The 21,216-nt window shown below is 38.5% G+C and overlaps 1 protein-coding gene across 2 annotated transcripts; it reads right to left on the bottom strand.

Moving 5' to 3' along the window:
* Positions 1-3,842: 3,842 nt before the first annotated feature.
* LIN7C (lin-7 homolog C (C. elegans)) lies at positions 3,843-16,011 on the bottom strand. Of its 2 annotated transcripts, XM_011964713.1 has the most exons (5): positions 15,952-16,011; positions 11,026-11,144; positions 10,715-10,786; positions 8,741-8,950; positions 3,843-8,195 (listed from the first exon to the last, which is right to left on the bottom strand). In XM_011964713.1, exons 1-5 carry the CDS (start codon positions 15,986-15,988, stop codon positions 8,040-8,042), a joined length of 594 nt encoding a protein of 197 aa, XP_011820103.1. In that variant the 5' UTR covers positions 15,989-16,011; the 3' UTR covers positions 3,843-8,039. The 2 variants fall into 2 exon arrangements, with proteins under 2 accessions (XP_011820103.1, XP_011820104.1); XM_011964714.1 differs by lacking the exon at positions 10,715-10,786 and having other exon boundaries at positions 15,952-15,989.
* Between the last annotated feature and the right edge of the window lie 5,205 nt (positions 16,012-21,216).

The raw sequence follows: 21,216 nt of genomic DNA on the forward strand, positions 1-21,216 counted from the left end.
TGATACTGTGTCTACCTGATACACGTTTGTTTTTATATAGTTCTAATATAAGTTATTGATCTACCTGTGGAATTATTGAAAGCCAGTCAATTCAACAAGGTATAACAAGTCATCATACCATGTTTTTAGGCACTGTGTTAATAGGGGTACAGTTGTGTCCTTCTTGCTGTCATGTAACTTAAATTCTAATGGAAAAGAAACAATTAAGCATGTTAATATAAACAAGGTTTTCGCTGGGCATCGTGGCTGATGCCTATAATTTCAGCACTTTGGGAGGCCAAGGTGGGTGGATCACCTGAGGTCAGGAGTTCGAGACCAGCCTGACCAACATGGTGAAACCCCATCTCTACTAAAAATACAAAATTAGCTGGGCATGGTGGCATGTCTGTAATCCCAGCTACTTAAGAGACTGAAGCAGGAAGATTGCTTGAACCTGGGAGGCGGAGGTTGCAGTGAGCTTGGATCACGCCACTGACCTCCAGCCTGGGCAACGAGAGTGAAACTGTCTCTCAAAAAAAAAAAAAACCAAAAAACCAGAAACAAAAACACCCCAAAAATCAAAAACAACAAGGTGTTGCCATATTAAAGGATGAGGAATCAGCCTTGAGATGGTGAACTTAACAGGCAAAGCAACTTCAGCTGACACCTGAACGAGGGCAGCCAGTTAGTGGAATAACTAGAGGGAAGCTTTCCGGTAAGGGAATAGGCTGTGGAGCAAAACAAATAGGGCAGTGGACCGAGATGAGGCCTGAGAAGAAGTAGGGCATGGATTATGCGGAACCTTTGAGGTCATGGCAAGATATTTGGATTTTATCCTAAGTACAATGCAGAGTTTTAAAGAGGGAGCAACACAATCAGTTCTGACTTAATTAATGCTTGGTACTAGGCCCATGGATCATAAGGAACCTGTACAAACCTTTACAGGCTGAAATGCCCCAGGTCAAAGACAAATCCTCATCTCACTCCAGCTGGAGCAAGGACTGCTGCAGACACTACTCTCAGTGCTGAAGGAGACAATGCCCTGATCATACCAACTCCTGACAAGTCCTGGGGTTAAGACGCAGCCATGCAGTAACTGCCAACCCAAAGTGAAGAAACAGCTAGGTGCTTAGGTGCTTATGAGTCCAGGGGGCCAACGTGGAGGCACAAGCTCAGTTACACAGCTGCACAGGTGTCCAAGGAAGCATTTCAACCATAGAAAACAAAGAAACCAGCATTCTCCTCACCCCCAAGGGCCAGGAATTTCATCCTTTCTTAGCCAAAGCCACTTCTACTGGAATGTTTTTATCACACATTGGAGAACCAACATTTAATTTTGCTTCTGTACCCAGTTTTGGTAGTGATGCTGCCGAAAGGTGGATTCTCTCACATATCCGTTTTCTAGGGCTGGCATAACAAAGTATCACAAACTGGGTGGCTTCAGTGAGTTATTGTTTCACGGTCTGGAGGCTGTTAAGTCCAAGATCAAAGTGTCAGGAGACTTGGTTCCTTCTCAGTGTGAGGGAGAATTTGGTCTATGCCTTTCTTCTTGCTTCTGGAAGTTTGTTGGCAATCTTCAATATTTCTTGATTTGTAGAACCATCACCCCAATCTTTGCCTTCATCTACCCATCGTGTTCTCCCTGGGTGTGCGTCTGTGTTCAAATCTCTCTCAGCTTTTCAAAAAGTGTGGTACTAGCCATACTGAATTAGGGCCCACCCAAATGACCTCATTTTAATTGGATTACCCCGTAAAGATCTTATCTCAAAATGAAGTCACATTCTGAGGTACTGGAGGTTAGGACTCCAACCTATCTTAGGGGACCACAATTCAACCCGTAACTCTGTAAAACACAAAGGTTAGATAGCATTTAAAGTCTGGGCTCAAAATTATGTCAAATAAGAGATACCAGGAATAACTTCCTTCTTCATGGTTTGATTGCATTTCTTTGTCAAATAAAAAACAAACACAAAATTAGTTTTGGGTTTTTAATACTCTCTGATGAAATGAATTACTTCCAGTAACTGCCATATACAGGAAACTTACCTGCCGCAGTAGCTAAAATTTCTATCCCTATTGGTTAGAATGAGAAATCATCCACAGGTTCTTACCTAGAGATAACTCTAAAAACACCAAATCTTTTTTTTTTTTTTTTTTGAGATGGGGTCTCTGTTGCCCAGACTGGAGTGTAGTGGTGCTATCTCAGTTCAGTGCAATCTCTGCCTCCTGGGCTCAAGCAATTCTCATGAGAACCTCAGCTTCCCTAGTAGCTAGGACTACAGGGACGTGCCACCACACCTGGCTAATTTTTGTACTTTTATTGAGACAGTCTTACTCTGTTTGCAGTGGTGAAATCTTAGCTCACTGCAACCTCTGGCTTCCAGGTTCAAGCAATTCTCCTGCCTTGGCCTCCCAAGTAGCTGGGATTACAGGAACACGCCACCATGCCTGGCTTATTTTTGTATTTTTAGTAGAGACAAGGTTTCGCCATGTTGGCCAGGCTGGTCTTGAACTCCTGACCTCAAGTGATCCACCCTCCTTGGCCTCCCAAAGTGTTGGGATTACAGGCGTGAGCCACTATGCTGGGCCTCAATTTTTGTCTTTTTAGTAGAGACGGGTTTTTGCCATGTTGCCCAGGCTGGTCTCAAACTCCTGGGCTTAAGCGATCCACGTGCCTCAGCCTCCCCAAGTGCTGGGATTACAGGTGTGAGCCACTGCACCTGGCCCCAAAACACCAAATCTTGATGTTTGGTGATTTTAAATATACATATTGTGGTGTCCAAATAGACCCTGTCACAAAATAAATAAATAAAAAAGATTTGGTGTTTTTAAAGTTGTCTCTAGGTAAGAAAGTGTGGATGACTTCTCATTCTAACCAACAGGTATAGTTTATGAGAATTAGGAGAGGTCTTACATATACCTTATTGAAATGAAGCATTTGTCCCTTTAAAATTTAAACCTCAAAAAAATAAAATCGATAAATGGGTTCTGTATGAATTTACCTTTTGCTCTGTATATAAAGTAAATCTTAAAGATTCCATCAGGGAGATTATCTGCCACTAATAAATACATGTACAAAATATGGGTCAGTAATTGATTATATTAAAATCAGAATAATCAAAATAGTGAATATAACAAAACCCAACTCGAAAAATTTAGCAAATGGATAGATACTCTGGTCTACGAAAGTTTTGAAAAAACTGAGTCCTAAGACTAAATGCTTTTTGTTGTTCCGTGGCTGCATGGCACATTTCCACACTTTTTTTAAAGTTAATGGTGGTGATGCCTTGTACTAACACCTAGTCCAGCAGTCTACTATCTCTAGAACTAGGTTGTTGCCTTACAGTTTAACAAATCCTTACTTGGACTTATTTTCCAATGATTTTCATTTGAATATGGCCTCAATCCTCAAAGTTCCAATTTAAAAATTCTGAGTTTCTTTGACCAAAATAGAAATTTGACAATTTCTTATGAATCTTATTCTTCTAAAGTTTTTAAGCATAAAGGCTGTTTTCTAAACATCAAAAATAAAAACTTGCTAATTTTAATTTTTTGACCAGAATTATTTCCTTTAGCTCATAAGGTTCTGAAGCTATTTTACACGAACAAAAGCAAACACAAACAGTATTTACTATGCCAGGCACCTTTTTAAGGGCCTTACAGAAAATGGCATGACACTTACAGGTATTTTTATTACCAATGACAGGTGAGGGAACTAAGGCACAAAGAAATCAAGCAATTTGTTTAAGGTGACACACGGTAATGGTGGAACTGGGATTGAAACCAGAGTTGTCTGGCTTCAGAATCTGTGCTCTCAATCACATGTCATATTGCCACTCTCGAAATAACACAAGAAAATGTTTTTTTTTTTAAATTTTATGAAAGACAAACCAAAATATAGAAATTCAAAGTTTCATTTCGGCAGCCACCATGAATTATGCTTTTTTATACATAGCTTTCCCAAAAATTATCTATTGTGTAGTTATATCAACTTTTTTCAATTCCAAAGAACGAGGACATAACTCATACAAATTTATTTTAAATATGCCTTAAAATCAGAATTAAATTGATAAATGAATTAATCTACTGAAAAAGTGTCATTTTACATCCATTCTGGGTATTACCACAAATTTTAAAAGTAGAAGCATAGTATTTGCCAGTATTTTTAAAAACCGAGTCAATACAAATTAGTCTCAAAGTTCTTGAAAATTAGTAAGTAATTTTTCCCACTACTTAACCATAACTGGAATAACCTTTGAAGAAACACTACCAGCAAACTTCAGACAATAATTATAAAACCAGATTGTTGGCAGAGGACACAACAAAACGTAGGTTAGAAAATTCATAAACATACATTTATTCAGGAAATACAATTACTAGAATCCTTGATATTTCAATGATCATTCCACATTATAAAATATTCACAAACATGTAGTTTTTAAAGTCGTCATGCTGACATTCTTTTTGGATAAGCCATGACCATTTCTTCTATTAAATGCTATAATATCCATTTTAATTGTAAACAAAGTACTTGAGCCAAACTACTTAAGTACTTGAGCAAAAGAACTTTAAAAATCTTAGAGGAGGAGGACAATGATATTTTTTAAAAACATATTTGAGGCTGGGCACGGTGGCTCATGCCAGTAATTCCAGCACTTTGGGAGGCCGCGGGGGGTGAATCATGAGGTCAGGAGATTGAGACCATCCTGGCTAACATGGTGAAACCCCGTCTCTACTAAAAATACAAAAAAATTAGCCGGGCATGGTGGCACACGCCTGTAGTCCCAGCTACTTGGGAGGCTGAGGCAGGAAAATCGCTAGAACTGCCTTGAGGCGGCGGAGGTTGAAGTGAGCTGAGATTGCACCACTGCATGCCAGCCTGGGCAACAGAGCAAGACTCCGTCTCAAAAAAAAAAAAAAACAAAACAAACAAAAAAACCAAAAACATGTTTGAATCATCAAATCCTAAAGAACTAGGCTTTTATAATCTACTACTACACTAACAAATCAAGTGCTCACATTAAGACAGCACATAAATTAACGACAATACTGCTCATCTGCAATTTTTAAACATGCTTTCTCAAGTAACAGACACGTATTCTTGTAAGTTTTAAAGGCAAAGGGGGCAGATTGATGACAGACATAAAAAGCTCACATTTAAACTACTGGTAGATTTTATTTAAAAAAAAAAAAGAAGAAAAAAAAAAGATAAGACTGTAATTACTTCCCAAATAAGAAATGCCAAGTACCTTTTATTCCTAAAGAAATTACTTGGCCAGGTGCAGTGGCTCACGCCTATAATCCTAATGCTTTGGAAGGCTGAGGTGGAAGCCAAAGAGTTTCAGGCTGCTGAGAACTATGATCATACCACTGTGTTCCAGCCTGGGAGACAAAGCAAGATCCTGTCTCTTTTAAAAAAAAAAAAAACAAAACAAAACTAAGAAATATAATTAATCATTAAGTAGCTGCAAATTAAACTGTTCTATTCTGATACTTCCTGACAGTGTCCAATGTAATCAGATCATTTTATAATGGGTTCTCAACCCTAGGTGTCCTTTAGAACCACTTGGAAAGCTTAAAAAAAAAAAAAAGTGGTTTTGATTTAGTTGTTACGGAATAGGACCCAGGTATCAATTTTTTAAAGCTCTGCTGGGCTTTCTAATATGTAGCTAAGATTGAGAATCACTAAGTCAACACATTTTGATATATCAAGAAAATAAACGGAAATGGGGGTGATAATTTATATTTGTAATTGACAAACATCTATCATATACTATGTACCTAGTTTTATTCATGAATCATCCATTTCTAAGATAAAAATTCCCATCATTTCCTCACTGCACTAAACCACCACTGTACATCTCTGGCAATGAATGACTGTATTTTTCTATGGTCAAGATTTAAAATTCTGGGATACATTATGAAAACTGCATTAATGAAAACAACTACTGCTATTCATGCTCAACAGTAGCAAGCTAAACTACTATATTTGGCTCCTTTGAGCTACCCTTATTTTAAGAATTATAAATAGGTGTCAACCCACTCAAAGAACAGATTGTGGATTACCGTAGGGAAAAAAAAATAGCTTACTCAACTTACTAAAAGTTTCAACACCAAAAAAGATTTAACTTGGCTGAAAGTTCTTAAACAGCTGAGACACAGACCCAGGAAACTATAATTTATAATGAAACGTTGATACATCCGTAAAAGCTATTGCAGCTGTAGCTATACTAAAATAAGATTTCTTCAGGGTTTACTTACCCTGAAATGCAAGAATACAAGCATAACAATAATATTACTGTTTTTATATGCACCAATACCTCTCTTTAATATATAAAGCTCTACAACAAATACCTCTAATAATTTTACAATTAAATTAAGTCCATACTTCTATACTACTTTGGTCTCAACATTTTTAAAACATCAATTAATTTTGAAAATATACAATTTAACAACATGATCCTATCAATAACAAGCACATTTTGCAGTGGATTAAAGACACATTCAACCATGCAATCCAGTGTTCAATACCTAAATGATAAATAACAATGCCGATTGACTTTTGTTTTGAAAAATCATTGAAAACTGGAATAATCATCTGAGACTCACTCACAGAGATCACAAACATGCAGATAAAAGCATACTATTCTTCCTGAAGGAATGTTACAAAATGCCCACTCTTTTATACAAGGTCAATAACGATGCCAAATTACTTGTATTTTTCAATCCATCATCTTCTAACATTTGTCACTTAAGTTTTTCTTAAAGTACACATGTTCCTGTAAGTTGTGACAGAAAATGAACCTCAACTCTCAGTCTTTAAGACCTCAGTCACAGTCACACACTAATAGCTGCCTTTTAGTGAAATAGTGACATCCAGTGGACAAATGAAATATTTCTCAAATTCCCATATTTGAATCATAAACAAAAGGTGCATCTCTAAATCCAACAATTTTAGTATGAGTTCCTACTTATTTTGATGGAATCTACAGATTCTCATGGAAACATCACATCATAATTTCTATGTATCTTAAATATATCCTCTTTTCTTCCTAAAATCAATTATTTAAATTGAGCTAGTAAGAATGTCTACTCTCGAAGCTAGTGAGGTTAACGGTATTACTTTTCCTTTTTTGCTTCAGCTACTTCCCACCACAAAATAACTGGTTTCTCTCTAGGAATGGAAGGACCAAAATATAGGGGAAATACTGTGCATTTAAATAAAAATGAACAGTATTTAAAATAAATTGCAAAAGATGAAATCTGAACCTGTTTTGCATTTATAATTTGATGTATTGTTGAATATAAATAGGGATGTAATAAGTAATGCTATCGATTACATCCTCTTGCCTCAATGTTCAAATATTAAGAATACATCCTTTAGCAATGATTGTTTCAGTGTTTAAAAACTTACTTTTAAAAATCAATATAAATGAATATCCATTATATATTATGCTTAAGTAAAAGTGAAAAAACTTGCACTGGGCTGAGTCATGATTTACCACTGGTTTTATATATATTGTGTGTGTGTTCAAAGTACAAAATGCAGCAATGATGTTAACATTGACGGTGTAATGAACTGCTGTAGGTGAGACTGTTATGTTTAACTTCTTGGAAAACTGTAAAGAAATTTCACAGGCTAAAAAAAACAGAGTAAGCAAAAAAAGAATTGGAGAACTTTACTTTTAAATCAGCAGCCAAATGAAGAAAACTTTTCCTTTCTAAAAAAAGATTAAGAATGTAAAAGTACATTTTAATATTAAAAAAGCATTTTAAAAAATCTATAACAACTTTATGACAAAATCTGCATTTGAAAAAGGCCTGTAAAAACAGTAGGACAGAATTGCCCTCATCACCTTTTACTTTTTCTTGTCAGAAAAAAGTGTATGCATCTCTAGAACCATAAATGATGTTAAAATAGGCATTTATAAAATGGCAAGGAGAATTTCATGATAAATTTGTTTGTTTTCTTACAATCATTGGCATTGCAGCCATTAGTAAGTCGCAAGGAAAACTTCTCTAGCTAAAATGCAAAATGAAATATCAAGTTTTGAAATGTATTAGGTCTGTTGCCTGCGTTTTGCTGATCTCATTTTTTCAAAGCGCGACTCCATTTCTTCTAAGACTTTGGGTGTATATCGCACCACTAATTTAACCTTTCCTTGTGCAGCTTTCAGCAGTTCTACAGCTTTTTCATGATGTTCTCCTTCAACACTCTAGGGGAAAAACAAACAAACAACCGTACACTAAGTTTTGAAAGTAACTCAAAATGCAAAAATTATTAAAATATATATAAGGAAGAAAGTTTTAATGTTGTATTATTCCAACATTATAAAACTAAGAAATAATCCTGCCTTACCATTTTAATTTATATGAAATCCTCTCTTACATATATTCTGTTTATAATCTAAAAACTGGCTTTTAAGTTCCAAATAATTAGCATATCAATCTATATGCCTTATTATGTCAGTAGATCAAGCAATTGCCGTAAGAGTAAAATTAGGGTAGACTTCTGATTTAATGTATTGCCTTTAATAAAGAGCTTATGTCATAAAAATTACATACATTAAGCACTGCTAATTTACACTGCAAAATACACTTACAGTGCTTAAAAAAAAAGGATCACTGTATTAATAGTACTGCCTAGGATTCCCTCAAGGCATTTCTAAACCACAAGTTTCTTAGGTTTCTCCTAAAACTCAAATACGCCCCCAGGTGGTCACAACAGATCACTACAAATAGAAATAAAATTCATCCTCACCACGCCATTAACAGAGAGGAGTTGATCTCCACGTTTGAGGCCCCCATGTCTATCAGCAATTCCACCTGGAATTATTCGAGATATATAGATTGGAGAATTTTGTTCTTTGCCTCCCATAATATTGAATCCAAGGCCCTCTTCTGTTTTTGGTAGCTCAACAACTCGAGGATGAGAATGTCCTTCACTGGCAGCAAATGCAGCAACAGTAGCCTGAAAGCAAGTTTTACGTATTAAAAGTATGACTTTTATTTACTTCGGTTCTTATGTCTCTTTAGCTGAGATTACAGGCACCTGCCACCACGCCCGGCTAATTTTTTGTATTTTCAGTAGAGACAGGGTTTCACCGTGTTAGCCAGGATGGTCTTGATCTCCTGACCTCGTGATCTGCCCACCTTGGCCTCCCAAGTGCTGGGATTACAGGCGTGAACCACCGCACCTGGCCTCTTTTTAAAAACTACTTTTGAGCACGTATTTTTGACGTTTGAATAATCACAAATTCACTGGTGACTCTGAGAAGGTAAGCTAAACAGAAGGTATTTTAGAGATGACAAATGAATAATTCTGAGTTACACAGGAAATGTTATGATTTTTCAGGTCATTCCTAGCCCATCCAGCACCCAGTCTCAGTCTTTGGTGCAGTCCCATATGCACGGGGCTTGGCAAGCAGACTTGCTGAGCAGATGCACATTATACATGGTAAGGAGGAAAACCCCTCCCCCACCATGCCAGCAGCCCTGAGCTTTAGATCTGGATTGCCCAACTCCTTCAGGAGCCTCTGTGCAGGACACAACCTACCTATATAATCAACATGGAGTTGTCCCTATATGTAATCATTTTGGCTTCTACACTATTTGTACCATATACTAAATATCTAAGATATCAAGAAATAACTCAATAATGAGAAAAAGAGAGGTACATATAGCCAATCTGAATGTTTTTGTTGCTTTAGTTAACTAGTCACAACTAAAAATCCCCATAGAAGATGAAACAGAGCCATATCTTATTTAAAGCTCAAATTTAGACTAATCCAAACTAATTATAAAGTTGAGATTTTGTTTCACTTTGCTTTTAAGGGTAATTGTCTAGTACCTTTTTTTTGTGATGGATCACAAAAATGGGGAGGAAGAAAGAATTCAAGATTTACTGAATACCCATTATCTTCAAAGAAATCAAGATTTACTGAACACTCGTTATCGTTGAAGAAATCAAGATTTACTGAATACCCGTTATCTAAGGCTCAGAAATTCAGTAGGCTATCAAAGTCACACAACTCAGCAATTAAAACCATGTTTCTCTGGTCTTTTCTACACTGACAAACTACATCCACGTGTTTAAGCATTTGTATTCAACAAAGAATCCACCATTTCCTTCTGAGAGCCAGTAACTATCCATAAAAAATTATCTGCTGATGATTAAGTCACCGGCTGCTGGTATTATCCTGTTCAAACCACCTATCATGAATAGTGAGGTCAATACCTAAATTATTTGCGGAAAACAATGGCACAGAAATGCAGATAATGTAAAGAAGAAAGCACAAATCAGCTCAGGGTAATACCACAGCTCTATCATATGCTATTTGTGTGGTTTGGGGCAAATAACCTCACGCTTCCTCATCAATAAGACGAGGATAGTAATTCATATCTTAAAATTATGATTAGATTTTGTATAATGAATATTATATAGTATCATATATGTAACATATACAACACAATTATATATTGCACGATATTGTATGCAAGTACATTTCTATTGCATTATCTAAACTGCATAACATAGCTTATGTAAAGCTATTTATCATGGACCATTTATGTAAAGCCAGTAGAAACAAATGTCTTCTTAGTACTTGAGAAATTTGGTGTAGCTTGAAAGATACATGTTAGTCTTCAAAGTAAGTTTATTACGAATTTAATAATTGCATATTTTAAACTTCTAATTTATGAAGAATTCTCACTTTTGGTAAACAAAAAAATTTACCTTTGCGGTAGCGTTTGCTCTCACTTCGGGACTGCTACTGATGTCCACAGTCTCATAGACATGTTCATATACCTGTAAAAGCCAAAGTTATATCTCAGAATATACCATGCTTGAGTTCTCTGTGAACTTAAAATTTCAGGCAAAGTTATGCATCTTTATAAAATGTTTTTTCTATCAGAAATTCCAAAAATGAAAGGGATTGGTTTTAACGTTTTCTGAAGTTTTTCTTAAGAAATTTTGAGCGCAAATTTAGAGTATTATCTGACCTAATTAACTCAAATTTTTAGTAAATTTTAAAGATGTTTACTCACCTCTCTCACAGCATTGCAGAACTCACTTTGAAGGACTCTTTGCAAAGCCTGAAGTTTCTGTGGTGGTACTTCTCCACTCCTTTGTAGTTTTTCCAGTAATTCAATTGCTCTACAAATATCTAGAGTTAAACACACACACAGATAATTTTCTCGAAGGATTTTCTCAATGCCTATGTAACAGTGTAGCACTTAGGATTCATTCTTCAACGGCTAATAATATACAGACAATAGTGGGGAAAAAAGCATTGAATTTGCACATGTGTTTGGTAGGGAGAAGACTTGTGTGTGTACACACATGAAGGGTGAGAATGTAAAATGTAAGAACACTAAATTTTACAGTAGATAGGAAAAACTACTGAGATTACAGAAGCATAAAGTAAGACCTTGGAGAAACACAGGCAAATTGAACACAAAATACCAAATGTCATCAGAAAGGACTGCGACTCAAATGTGACCATTACATGAACATTGTACTGCTTCAGAAAAGCTAGCAATATTGTCAGAAACTAGTCAACAAAAATTTACCAAATTATCATTATTAGTAACCAAAGCACTGAACAGTACAAGGCACTATAAGCTAGTAAAATCACTGATCATTTCTTGAAAGAAACATGATACACAGGTAGATAACCATTAAAGAGCAGATGCAGTGAGTGGCAGGGACACATTTAAAACAACCGTAAAAATGCAAAAACAAGCAGTACAAATGAACTAAACTGATTTTTTTTCACCTTAATTAACATTGTTAATTCAAACAAGCTCAAACACTTATGTTTATGAAAGAGAAAAATGAAAACAATTAGCTTTGTCGATCTGGTCTCAATACCACCTGTGTGACCTTGGGCAAGTTACATGACTTCCTTATGTCTCAGTTTCTTTCACTGTAAAATGGAAATAACAGTATCTTCCATATAAGGGTTACGAGGAAGAGTTATGAGTTCAGTTAACGACTGAACCACACAATACATAAAAAAGGGCTCAGCAAGCAAAAATGTTATGTTACACTGGTACCAATTAATCATAAGAAATACTGGCTGGGCATAGTGGCTTATGCTTGTAATCCCAGCACTTTGGGAAGCCGAGGTGGGTGGATCACCTGAGGTCAGGAGTTCAAGATCAGCCTGGCCAACATGGTGAAACCCCATCTCTAATAAAAAAAACAAAAAAAACAAAAAAACAAAAATTAGCCAAGCATGGTGGCAGGTGCCTGTAATCCCAGCTACTTGGGAGACCGAGGCAGGAGAAAGCGCTTGATCCCGGGAGGCAGAGGTTGCAGTGAGCTGAGATTGTGCCACTGCACTCCAGTCTGGGTGAAAAGAGTGAAACTCCATCTCCAAAAAAAAATAAATGCCAACCAAACCAAAAAAATCCTAAGAGGTTGTATACATTTATAGAAATGTATGAAGCATGTTAGGGGATTCCCATTGAGAACTGCGAGGATAAATGTTATGAATTGAGACATTTTTAGAAGATTCAGGAGGTCAGCTATAATACTGTTAACTATCTCTACTTTTTTTTTTTCCAAAAACTGTTTTTGTACAGTTTCTGTACCCCAGGTACTATAATGCCCAGTATTCCATTACTGCTTTGCTTCCTTTTGACTTAAGTAGAAGATGTTTCTGATTTCATGTTATACTCAAGGACTAGAAATTTTTCTTTATATAGTATGGCCTTCTTCGTGTTTGCAGATAGAAAACTATGAATAAATGCAGTAAAGAAAGATATTTATTTATTTATTTGAGAGGTAGTCTCACTCTGTCACCCAGGCTGGACTGCAGTCGCGCAATCTCCACTCACTGCAACCTCTGCCTCCCAGGTTCAAGAGAGTCTCTTGCCTCAGCCTCCTGAGTAGCTGGGATTACAGGGGTCCACCACCACGCTCGGCTAATTTTTGTATTTTTAGTAGAGACGGGGTTTCACCCTGTTGGTCAGGCTGGTCTCGAACTCCAGACCTCGTGATCCACCCACCTTGGCCTCTCGAAGTGCTGGGATTACAGGAGTGAGCCATCAAGCCCGGCTGAAAGATAATTTATTTATTTATTTATTTGAGACGGAGTCTCCCTCTATTGCTGAGGCTGGAGTGCAGTGGTATGATCTTGGCTCACTGCTACCTCCGCCTCCAGGGTTCAAGTGATTCTTGTGCCTCAGTCTCCCGAGTAGCTGGGACTACAGGTAACTGCCACCACGCCCACTTAATTTTTGTATTTTCAGTAGAGACAGGGTTTCACCATGTTGGCCAGGCTAGTCTCGAACTCCTGACCTCAATTGATCTGCTTGCCTCGGCCTCCCAAACTGCTGGGATTACAGGCATGAGCCACTGCGCCTGGCCAGAAAACAAATTTTTAAATTTGTGGTAAAGAAAGCTTAAACTTAAAAAGTTAATCAAATGCAATGGAAACAAATAGACCTTCACCATTCTGATTTCCCATCACCAGAATGACCGATAAATGGGGACTGTTGGTTCATCAATTATTTTGATTTATAAAGTTATAATATGTAAGTCATATAAAAATTTCCAATGAAGAAAAAAAAAAACGGAAAAAAATAAAATGCTTTTGACTAAATCTAAAATGTAGCTAACATGTGCTCAAATTTGTGTTTCATTAGATCATAGTTTGATGATTTAGAAGGCACTCTAAATCATATGTGATCAAGTACTGTATTGTAATTGTACTGTAGGATTTTCTGCTGTAAGATTGTTGGGAGTGTTTGTTAATAGAGTCTGTTAGAATTGTAAACAAGAATCAGAGGTGATGTAATCTGACTTTCTTACCCTGCTAAATAGCAACGACTAGTACAGCTGTCTCAGTAACTGTGGGGAATTCGTTAGGACCTTCTTCAGATACCACAGATACCAAGATCTGCAGATGTTCAAGTCTCCGATATAAAATGATGTAGTATTTGCATATAACCTTATGCATATCCCCCCTCCATACTTTAAATAATCTCTAGATTACTTACAATATCTGATGCTATGTAAATAGTTGCTATATCACATTGTTTAGGGAATAAGGACAAGAAAAAAATGTACATGTTTATACAGACACGATTTTTTTCTCTGAGCATTTTCAATCTGCAGTTGGCTGAAACGTGGAACCCATGCATATGGAGGGCTAACTGTAATTCATCCTAAGGGGCTGAGCCTTCTACTGAAGAATGGAAAAGAAGTCTGTTAACAGCAAAAAACAAAGCCATGACTATCAAAACTAAATGCCACAGAAGTTCCACATTTTGTGTTGCATTTAAAAATACAAAGACCGGTCGGGCGCTGTGGCTCACGCCTATAATCCTAGCACTTTGGGAGGCCGAGGCGGGCGAACTGCCTGAGCTCAGGAGTTCGAGACCAGCCTGGGCAACACGGTGAAACTCCGTCTCTACTAAAATACAAAAAATAGCCGGGCGTGGTGGTGTGCGCCTGTAGTCCCAGCTACTCGGGAGACTGAGGCAGGATAATTGCTTGATCACGGGAGGCGGAGGTTGCAGTAAGCCGAGATCGCACCACTGCACTCCAGCCTGGGCGACAAAGCAAGACTACGTCTCCAAACAGCAACAACAAAAACACAGAAGACCACCAATATGTTAGAATCTTAACAACTAGCTTTCAAAGAAGAAACCTACTCCTGTTAACACCAAACAGATTTGTTCCCATCCATAAAACACAGTGCTACTGTGCTCAAGAGGAAGATGTCACAGACTTAGGCCTAACTCGGCAAGTCTTCCCAGAGTAGCTAGTCCTCTAAAATGATGCTTTAATTGGCTTAAGGGTAAGAATCTCATTTACAGTGAGACTTCCAAATGGTGAACACAGTAAAGAGCAAATCAGCAACATTAAGTGCACATTTCTTTGTGGGAAGGCATTAGGAAAGAAGTTTTTCTAAGTACAGTAATTCTAAAAATGTGTCTTCTTAGGGGACAATAGTAGTATTTAGCCTGTAACTGCAAATGTTAATATGTGCAATATAATTTCAGTCTCCATCCTATAATTTTTTTTTTCTTTAACCACAAGTACTCAAAATGTTTATTTGTACTTCTCAACTCCTATCAATGATTTCTAATGCTGGTGCATGAAAAGCATGCTTGAAATTGTTTGAAATAAAGGATTAGGGACAGAGTGGAATGCTGGAAATCTGTAAAAGGACTGGAAACGCTGGAATGCTGGAAATCTGGTAGGCGCATAGCCAGTTATTTTCACAGGCTTCTCTAAAAAAAAATCACTCAGAAGAGGAGGTTTTATTTTCCTTGACAGTCTGCTCTAGGAAGCAATCAGCCAACCAGTTTGCAATTGTAGGGTTTGCAAGAAATGAAAAACACTGCACCTGCAAGCGTTTTAGCATCTACCACTATTCTGCTTACTTACGTAACCTCCTTCCCAAGACCAAGTGAGTAGGATTGTTTTAAAGCAACCTCTCCATTTCTAGGAGGGGCACAAAAGCTAGCAAATACCCCAACCCAAATACAAGCGATGTTGTGGAAAAAGTAATGAAGGAGTATGTGTGTAAACAAGGGGGAAGGGAGGTTCTGTTGAATTGTACCGTGTGTTCTCATGTTGTACAGGCATTGAGTGTAGTCTGTGCGAACCGGGTGTGTGATGTTTGCTTTTCGGGCATATGGGTCTCTGAATGCTGCTTCTGCTGTGCCCACCAAGGGAGCGCGTGTGTGGCGTGTGTCTGCGAAGCGGGCAGGTTGTGTTTAGTTGTGCTGTGCTTCGGGACAGTCCGTGTGAACAGAGGAGAGCTTAGAGTAACAGTTGAAATACCGTAAGCGCCCTCACTAAAGCCAGGCACAGAACAACGGTGGCCTCTGGCGCCGGCACAAGGGATAGCCTGGCTCCGGATCTCAGAGCCTGGGTCACTCCTCCTCCCCTCCAGCGACACAGCACTCTCCCAACCCTTCCACCAACCTCGGCCGAGCCTCGGCTGCACTCACCCCTCTCCAGTCGCACGGGTTCCCCTAACGCCGCCATCTTCTCCCTAGCCCACAGACCCACAGGAAATGACGACAGAAGGGCTGAGGTGGAGGGGCGGGGCCTAGAGGAAGCCGGAAAAGTGAGTACCGGCTAGTATCGCGAGATCAGGAGGGTGGCCGAGGGTGTCGCCGGGGCCATCAGGGTAAGGGTACCTGGACTTGCGGCTTTTGAGGTCGGCCTGGCTCCGCTCCTTACGCGGTGGCGAGGTCCCCCGGCCTCCTAGGGTTGGAAAGAGCTGCTTTCATGACTCTCGTTCCCTGCCTCGGGCTTCCCTTATCCGAATCGCTTCGAACCCTTGGCTCCACGTAGAGGAGTCAAGCCTGGATTCTAGTCCCACCTTGCCCATTAGCAGCTCTGTGATCTGGGACTGTTCTCTTACCCTCTCTCAGTCTCAGTTTCCGCCTCTGTACAACGAGAGGTCCTATCTCTTAGGTCCTTCCAATTTTTAAACTCTGGGATGTGGTGGCAATTAAATATGTAATGACGTTGTCAGTTCTCAGTTTGTGACAGCATTGCTTTAAATTTAAAAATCCACGGCTTGAATCTTCCCTCCAAATCTGTTTAAGGGTGGAAAGTACAAACAGCATGAAACATCTGGGTGAGGGAGAGAACAAGGTGCTTTGGTGCACCACAAAGTAACAATTTTATAAGCAGCTGATTCTTATGAAATCTTAAGTAAATTAAATATTGTGAAGCAAATAGTATTCTTAATGCATTACAGATTCTTTGAGCCACTCCTGAAATTTTCGCGAACAAGAAGAATTTTAGTATTTGGATTTGACTAACATTTATCCAAGCCCTTAGTCTGTACTGATACTGTGGTAGGTGTGTTTACATCCAATATTTCAACACTTCATCATGCGACTGTTTTAATAACCTGGTTGCCGCTGGTCCACCCTTTCCATTCACCTTTAGTATTTTCTTCTCCAAATCCATCACGAATGTCTGCCATCACTATGCTTCTTTTTTCTCCCCTTGAATTCTGATTTCATCATCACAAGATCTGTTCAGAAACTTTCAGTGGTTCTCTCCTGTTTCTTATTTCTAAAGCCTTGCATACTTTGACCCTAATTCATCCAGCTAAGTTTATTTCTTATTACCACTAAGTGCAACCACCACTTCAGTCCGGGTGGGATAGTTTCAACCATATTTATTCCTGGTTTCAAGTCGTTTTGTTTGTTTAGAGACAGAGTTTCTTTCTGTTGTCCAGACTGGAGTGCAGTGGTGCGATCACAGCTCAAGAGAGCCTCCTGTCTCAGCCTTGCCAGTAGTGAGGACTTCAGGCAAGCACCACCATGCCTGGCAAATTTTTAAATTTTTAGTAGAGATGGGGGGTCTTGCTATGTTGCCCAGGCTCAAACTCCTGAGCTCAAGCAGTCTTCCTGCTTTGGCCTCCCAAAGTGCTGGCATTACAGGCGTGGGCCACTGTGCCAGGCCCCAAATCTTCATTTATGTTGTTCTTGTGTGGAATGCCCTTCTTCATCCCCTCCTGTTCTCCAAACTTTGTAGACACTCAGTTGAACCCATTTCATGGGTCCCTGCTGAAGACATGCCACTTCTACCAAGCCTTTTCTCCATATTGTTCCACTTTTTTGTCCTCTGATGGCCTAAATACCCTGCAATAACACTCAGGTGCTTATCTCTTACTCATTGTTGTCATTTTTTCCTGCTGCAAATGTGTTCAAGAAATGTTTATTAAGCACCTAATATATACCAGGTGCCTTGATAGGAATACCAGGTAGAGCAAGACAAATGCAAACATTGCTCTTATTTCTTCAAATATTTTTTCTTTGCATTCTCTTGCTCCTCTCCACTGGTGACTATCGGAGTCGTGTGCATGTACATAGTATACATGTATATTGAGCTAACTGGCATTGTCTCACAGCTCAGTGATGCTCTTCTTTTTTTCAAGGTTTTCTTTATGTTTCCTTTTGGATAATTGCTAGGTTTTCATGTTCATTAATCTTTTTTCAATATCTAATATTGAAATCCTGTCCAGTTCATTCTTCATATAAAACATTGTAGTTGTTGCTTCTACCAGTTTGATTTGGATGTGGGTGTGTGTTTTACACCTTTTATATTTTAATATGCTCAGTCTTTTCTGTAGCTTCTTAAACACATAGAATACAATTATAATGACAGTTTTAATGTCCTTGTCTACTAATTCTATGATCTACACTATTTCTGGCACAGTTTCTATTGATTGATTTTTCTCTTCATTACCGTTCATAATTTCCTGCTTCTTGCATGCCTGGACACTTTTTTTTTTTTTTTTTAAACAAAATGGTAGACTTTGTAAAATTTACTTACTTGAAAAACAATTTTGTTCTTTTGGGGTCTGATTTTTTTGTTGTTGTTGTTAGGTGGAACTAATTCAGTCATTTATGTAGGGCTAATTGTATACCACTACTAAGACAGTACCCTTCAAAGTCCCTTACCCCATACCCAATGTGAATTATGTGGTTTTTCTACTTTGGTAGGAACAGGACTGTTCTTAGGAACTGAGATTGTGGATTTTTTTGGCTCTTTTCCTTTCCCTGTCTGGTAATTTGTTTCTTCTTCTTTCTTCTTCTTTCTTCCTTCTCCTTCTCCTTCTTCTTCTTTCTTCTTCTTCAGATGGAATCTCGCTCTGTCACCCAGGCTGGAATGCAGTGACGCAGTCTCAGCTCACTGCAGCCTCTGCCTCCTGGGTTCGAGTGATTCTTGTGCCTCAGCCATCCGAGTAGCTAGGATTACAGGCACCTACTACCACACCCTGCTAATTTTTGTATCTTTAGTAGAGATGGAATTTCACCATGTTTGGCCAGCTGGCCTCAAACTTCTGTCCTCAAGTGATTCGCCCACCTTGGTTTCCCAAAGTGCTGGGATTACAGGCGTGAGCCACTGCACCTGGGTGGATGATTAACACATGTAATCATCGTGAAATTTCAGAATCCCAGGAATAGGTAGAAGATCCTAGAAGTTTCCAGAGAGGATAAAAAGTTATATTCTAAGGACTGGAAATCAGAACAAGATTGTACTTCTCCTCAGCAGTACTGGAAGCTAAGACATAGAGAGCAATTAAATTTTTAGAAAAAAATATTTGCAAACTAGATTTCTATACCCAACTGTATTAGGGTTCTAGGGCTGCCATAACAAGATAAAACAAACTGGGTGACTTAAAACAATAGATATTCACTGTCTCACACTTCTGGAGGCTAGAAGTCAGAAGTCAAGATGTCATGTGCTCTCTGAAAGTGTAGAGGATTCCTTCCTTGTCTCTTCCTCACTTTCTGGTAGTTTGCTGGCAGGCTTTTGTGTTCCTTGGCCTGCAACTGCATTACTTCAATCTCTGTTGTTATTATCATGTGTAAATCAATATAAATATGTGTATCTGTCGTCAGCTGGAAATCTTATAAGAACTTCCTATTTCAGTATGACCATATCCTAAATTAGTTGCATCATCAGTGACCTCATTTCCATATAAAGTAACATTTTGAGGTTCTGGGAGTTCAAACTTTAATTTTTTTTTGAGGGGAAGAGATACAGTTCACCCCATAACACCAACCAGAGTATCAATCAGGTGTGAAGGAATAATGAAAAATATTTTACACATGTAAGTTCTAAAAAATGTTAACCTTCCATACATACTTTCTCAAGAGCTATTAGAAAATATGCTCCATCAATAGTAGGAAGTGAGCCAAGCCAAGTACAGTAGCTCACACCTGTAGTTCAAACTACTCAGGAGGCTGAGGTGGGAGAATCACTTGAGCCCAGGAGTTTGAGGCTGCAGTGAGCTATGATTGTGCCACTGCACTCCAGCCTGGGTGACAGAGTGAAACTCCATCTTTAAGAAAAAAAGTTAGCTGGCCAAGGGCGGTGGCTTATGCCTGTAATCCCAGCACTTTGGGTGGCTGATACAGGTGGATCACTTGAGGTCAGGAGTTCGAAACCAGCCTGGCCAACACTGTGAAACCCCATCTCTACTAAAAATACAAAAATTAGCCAGGAGTGGTAATCCCAGCCCTTCAGAAGGCTGAGGCAGGAGAATCACTTGAATCCGGGAGGTGCAGTGAGCTGAGATTGCACCACTGCACTCCAGCCTGGGCAACAAAGCAACTTTTTGTCTCAAAAAAAAAAAAAAAAAAAAAAGTTAGCCAATAAAGGTATATGTAGTACAATAAAAAGAGGATCCAATATAGAAATATAGAGGAGATCAAGGTGATTTCAGAATGATTACTGTATCAGGGTGCCTCACAGAAACAGAACCAATAGAATATATTTAGGTATATGGAAAGGATTTATTATGAGGGATTGGCTCAGGAGGCTACAGAAGCCAAGAAATCCCATAATTTGCTGTCTTCAAGTGGGAGACCCAGAAAAGATGCTTTAGTTCCAGTCCAAGCATGAAGAACCAAGGCCTGAGAACCAGAGGGGCCTTTGGTGTAAGTACTAAAGTCTGAGTCTGAAGGCCTGAGAACTGGGAACACTGGAGTCGCAAGGGCAGAAGAAGGATATCTGAGCTCAAACAGAAAGGGCAAATATGCCCTTCCTCTGTCTTTTTGCTCTATTCAGGCCCTCAGTGGATTGGATGTTGTCTATTCACATTAATGAGAGTGATCTTTACTCAGTTTACTGATTAAAATGCTAATCTGCTCTAGAAACTTCGTGACACACTCAGAAATAATGTTTTACCAGCTATCTGAGCATCACTTGGCCCAGTCAAGTTGACACGTAAAATTAATCCACCACAACTGTGAAGGGAAGCCTAGGGTAGCAGACATGCAGCTGGCAAAGAGAGCAATCCATTCACACTGGAGCAGGGCAGAACTGGAGGTGAGGTGTTGCCAAGAAAAAAAAGAAATATGCAGTTCACCAATGTGGGTGAGCATATTGATAACACATTTCTGCATTTTAGTGGAGAGTTTGGGAATAAAGTGGTGATAGACACATAGAAAACTAAGCAAATGGGAGGAAATAAAGCAATTATTAACTCCAAAAAAACCTAAAAAGCCATGTAATAAAGGAAATATATAATGAGTAGAAGGTGGATCAGCTGCATACAACATATTCGGCAACTTTTACTTTTTTTAAGTATAAACCCTGTAATGCTGTTTGCATTTTTAAAAAGACATTTTAATAAAAATGAAAATTAATAAATAGCAATCACAATACTAAAGATAATATTTGATGTATTTTATTTTGAAATCTTTAATTTGTATTGGCCTCATGTTTTCAGTTTGAAA

The sequence above is a fragment of the Mandrillus leucophaeus genome, unplaced genomic scaffold (assembly GCF_000951045.1).
Source record: "Mandrillus leucophaeus isolate KB7577 unplaced genomic scaffold, Mleu.le_1.0 Scaffold700, whole genome shotgun sequence".
Taxonomy (NCBI): domain Eukaryota; kingdom Metazoa; phylum Chordata; class Mammalia; order Primates; family Cercopithecidae; genus Mandrillus; species Mandrillus leucophaeus.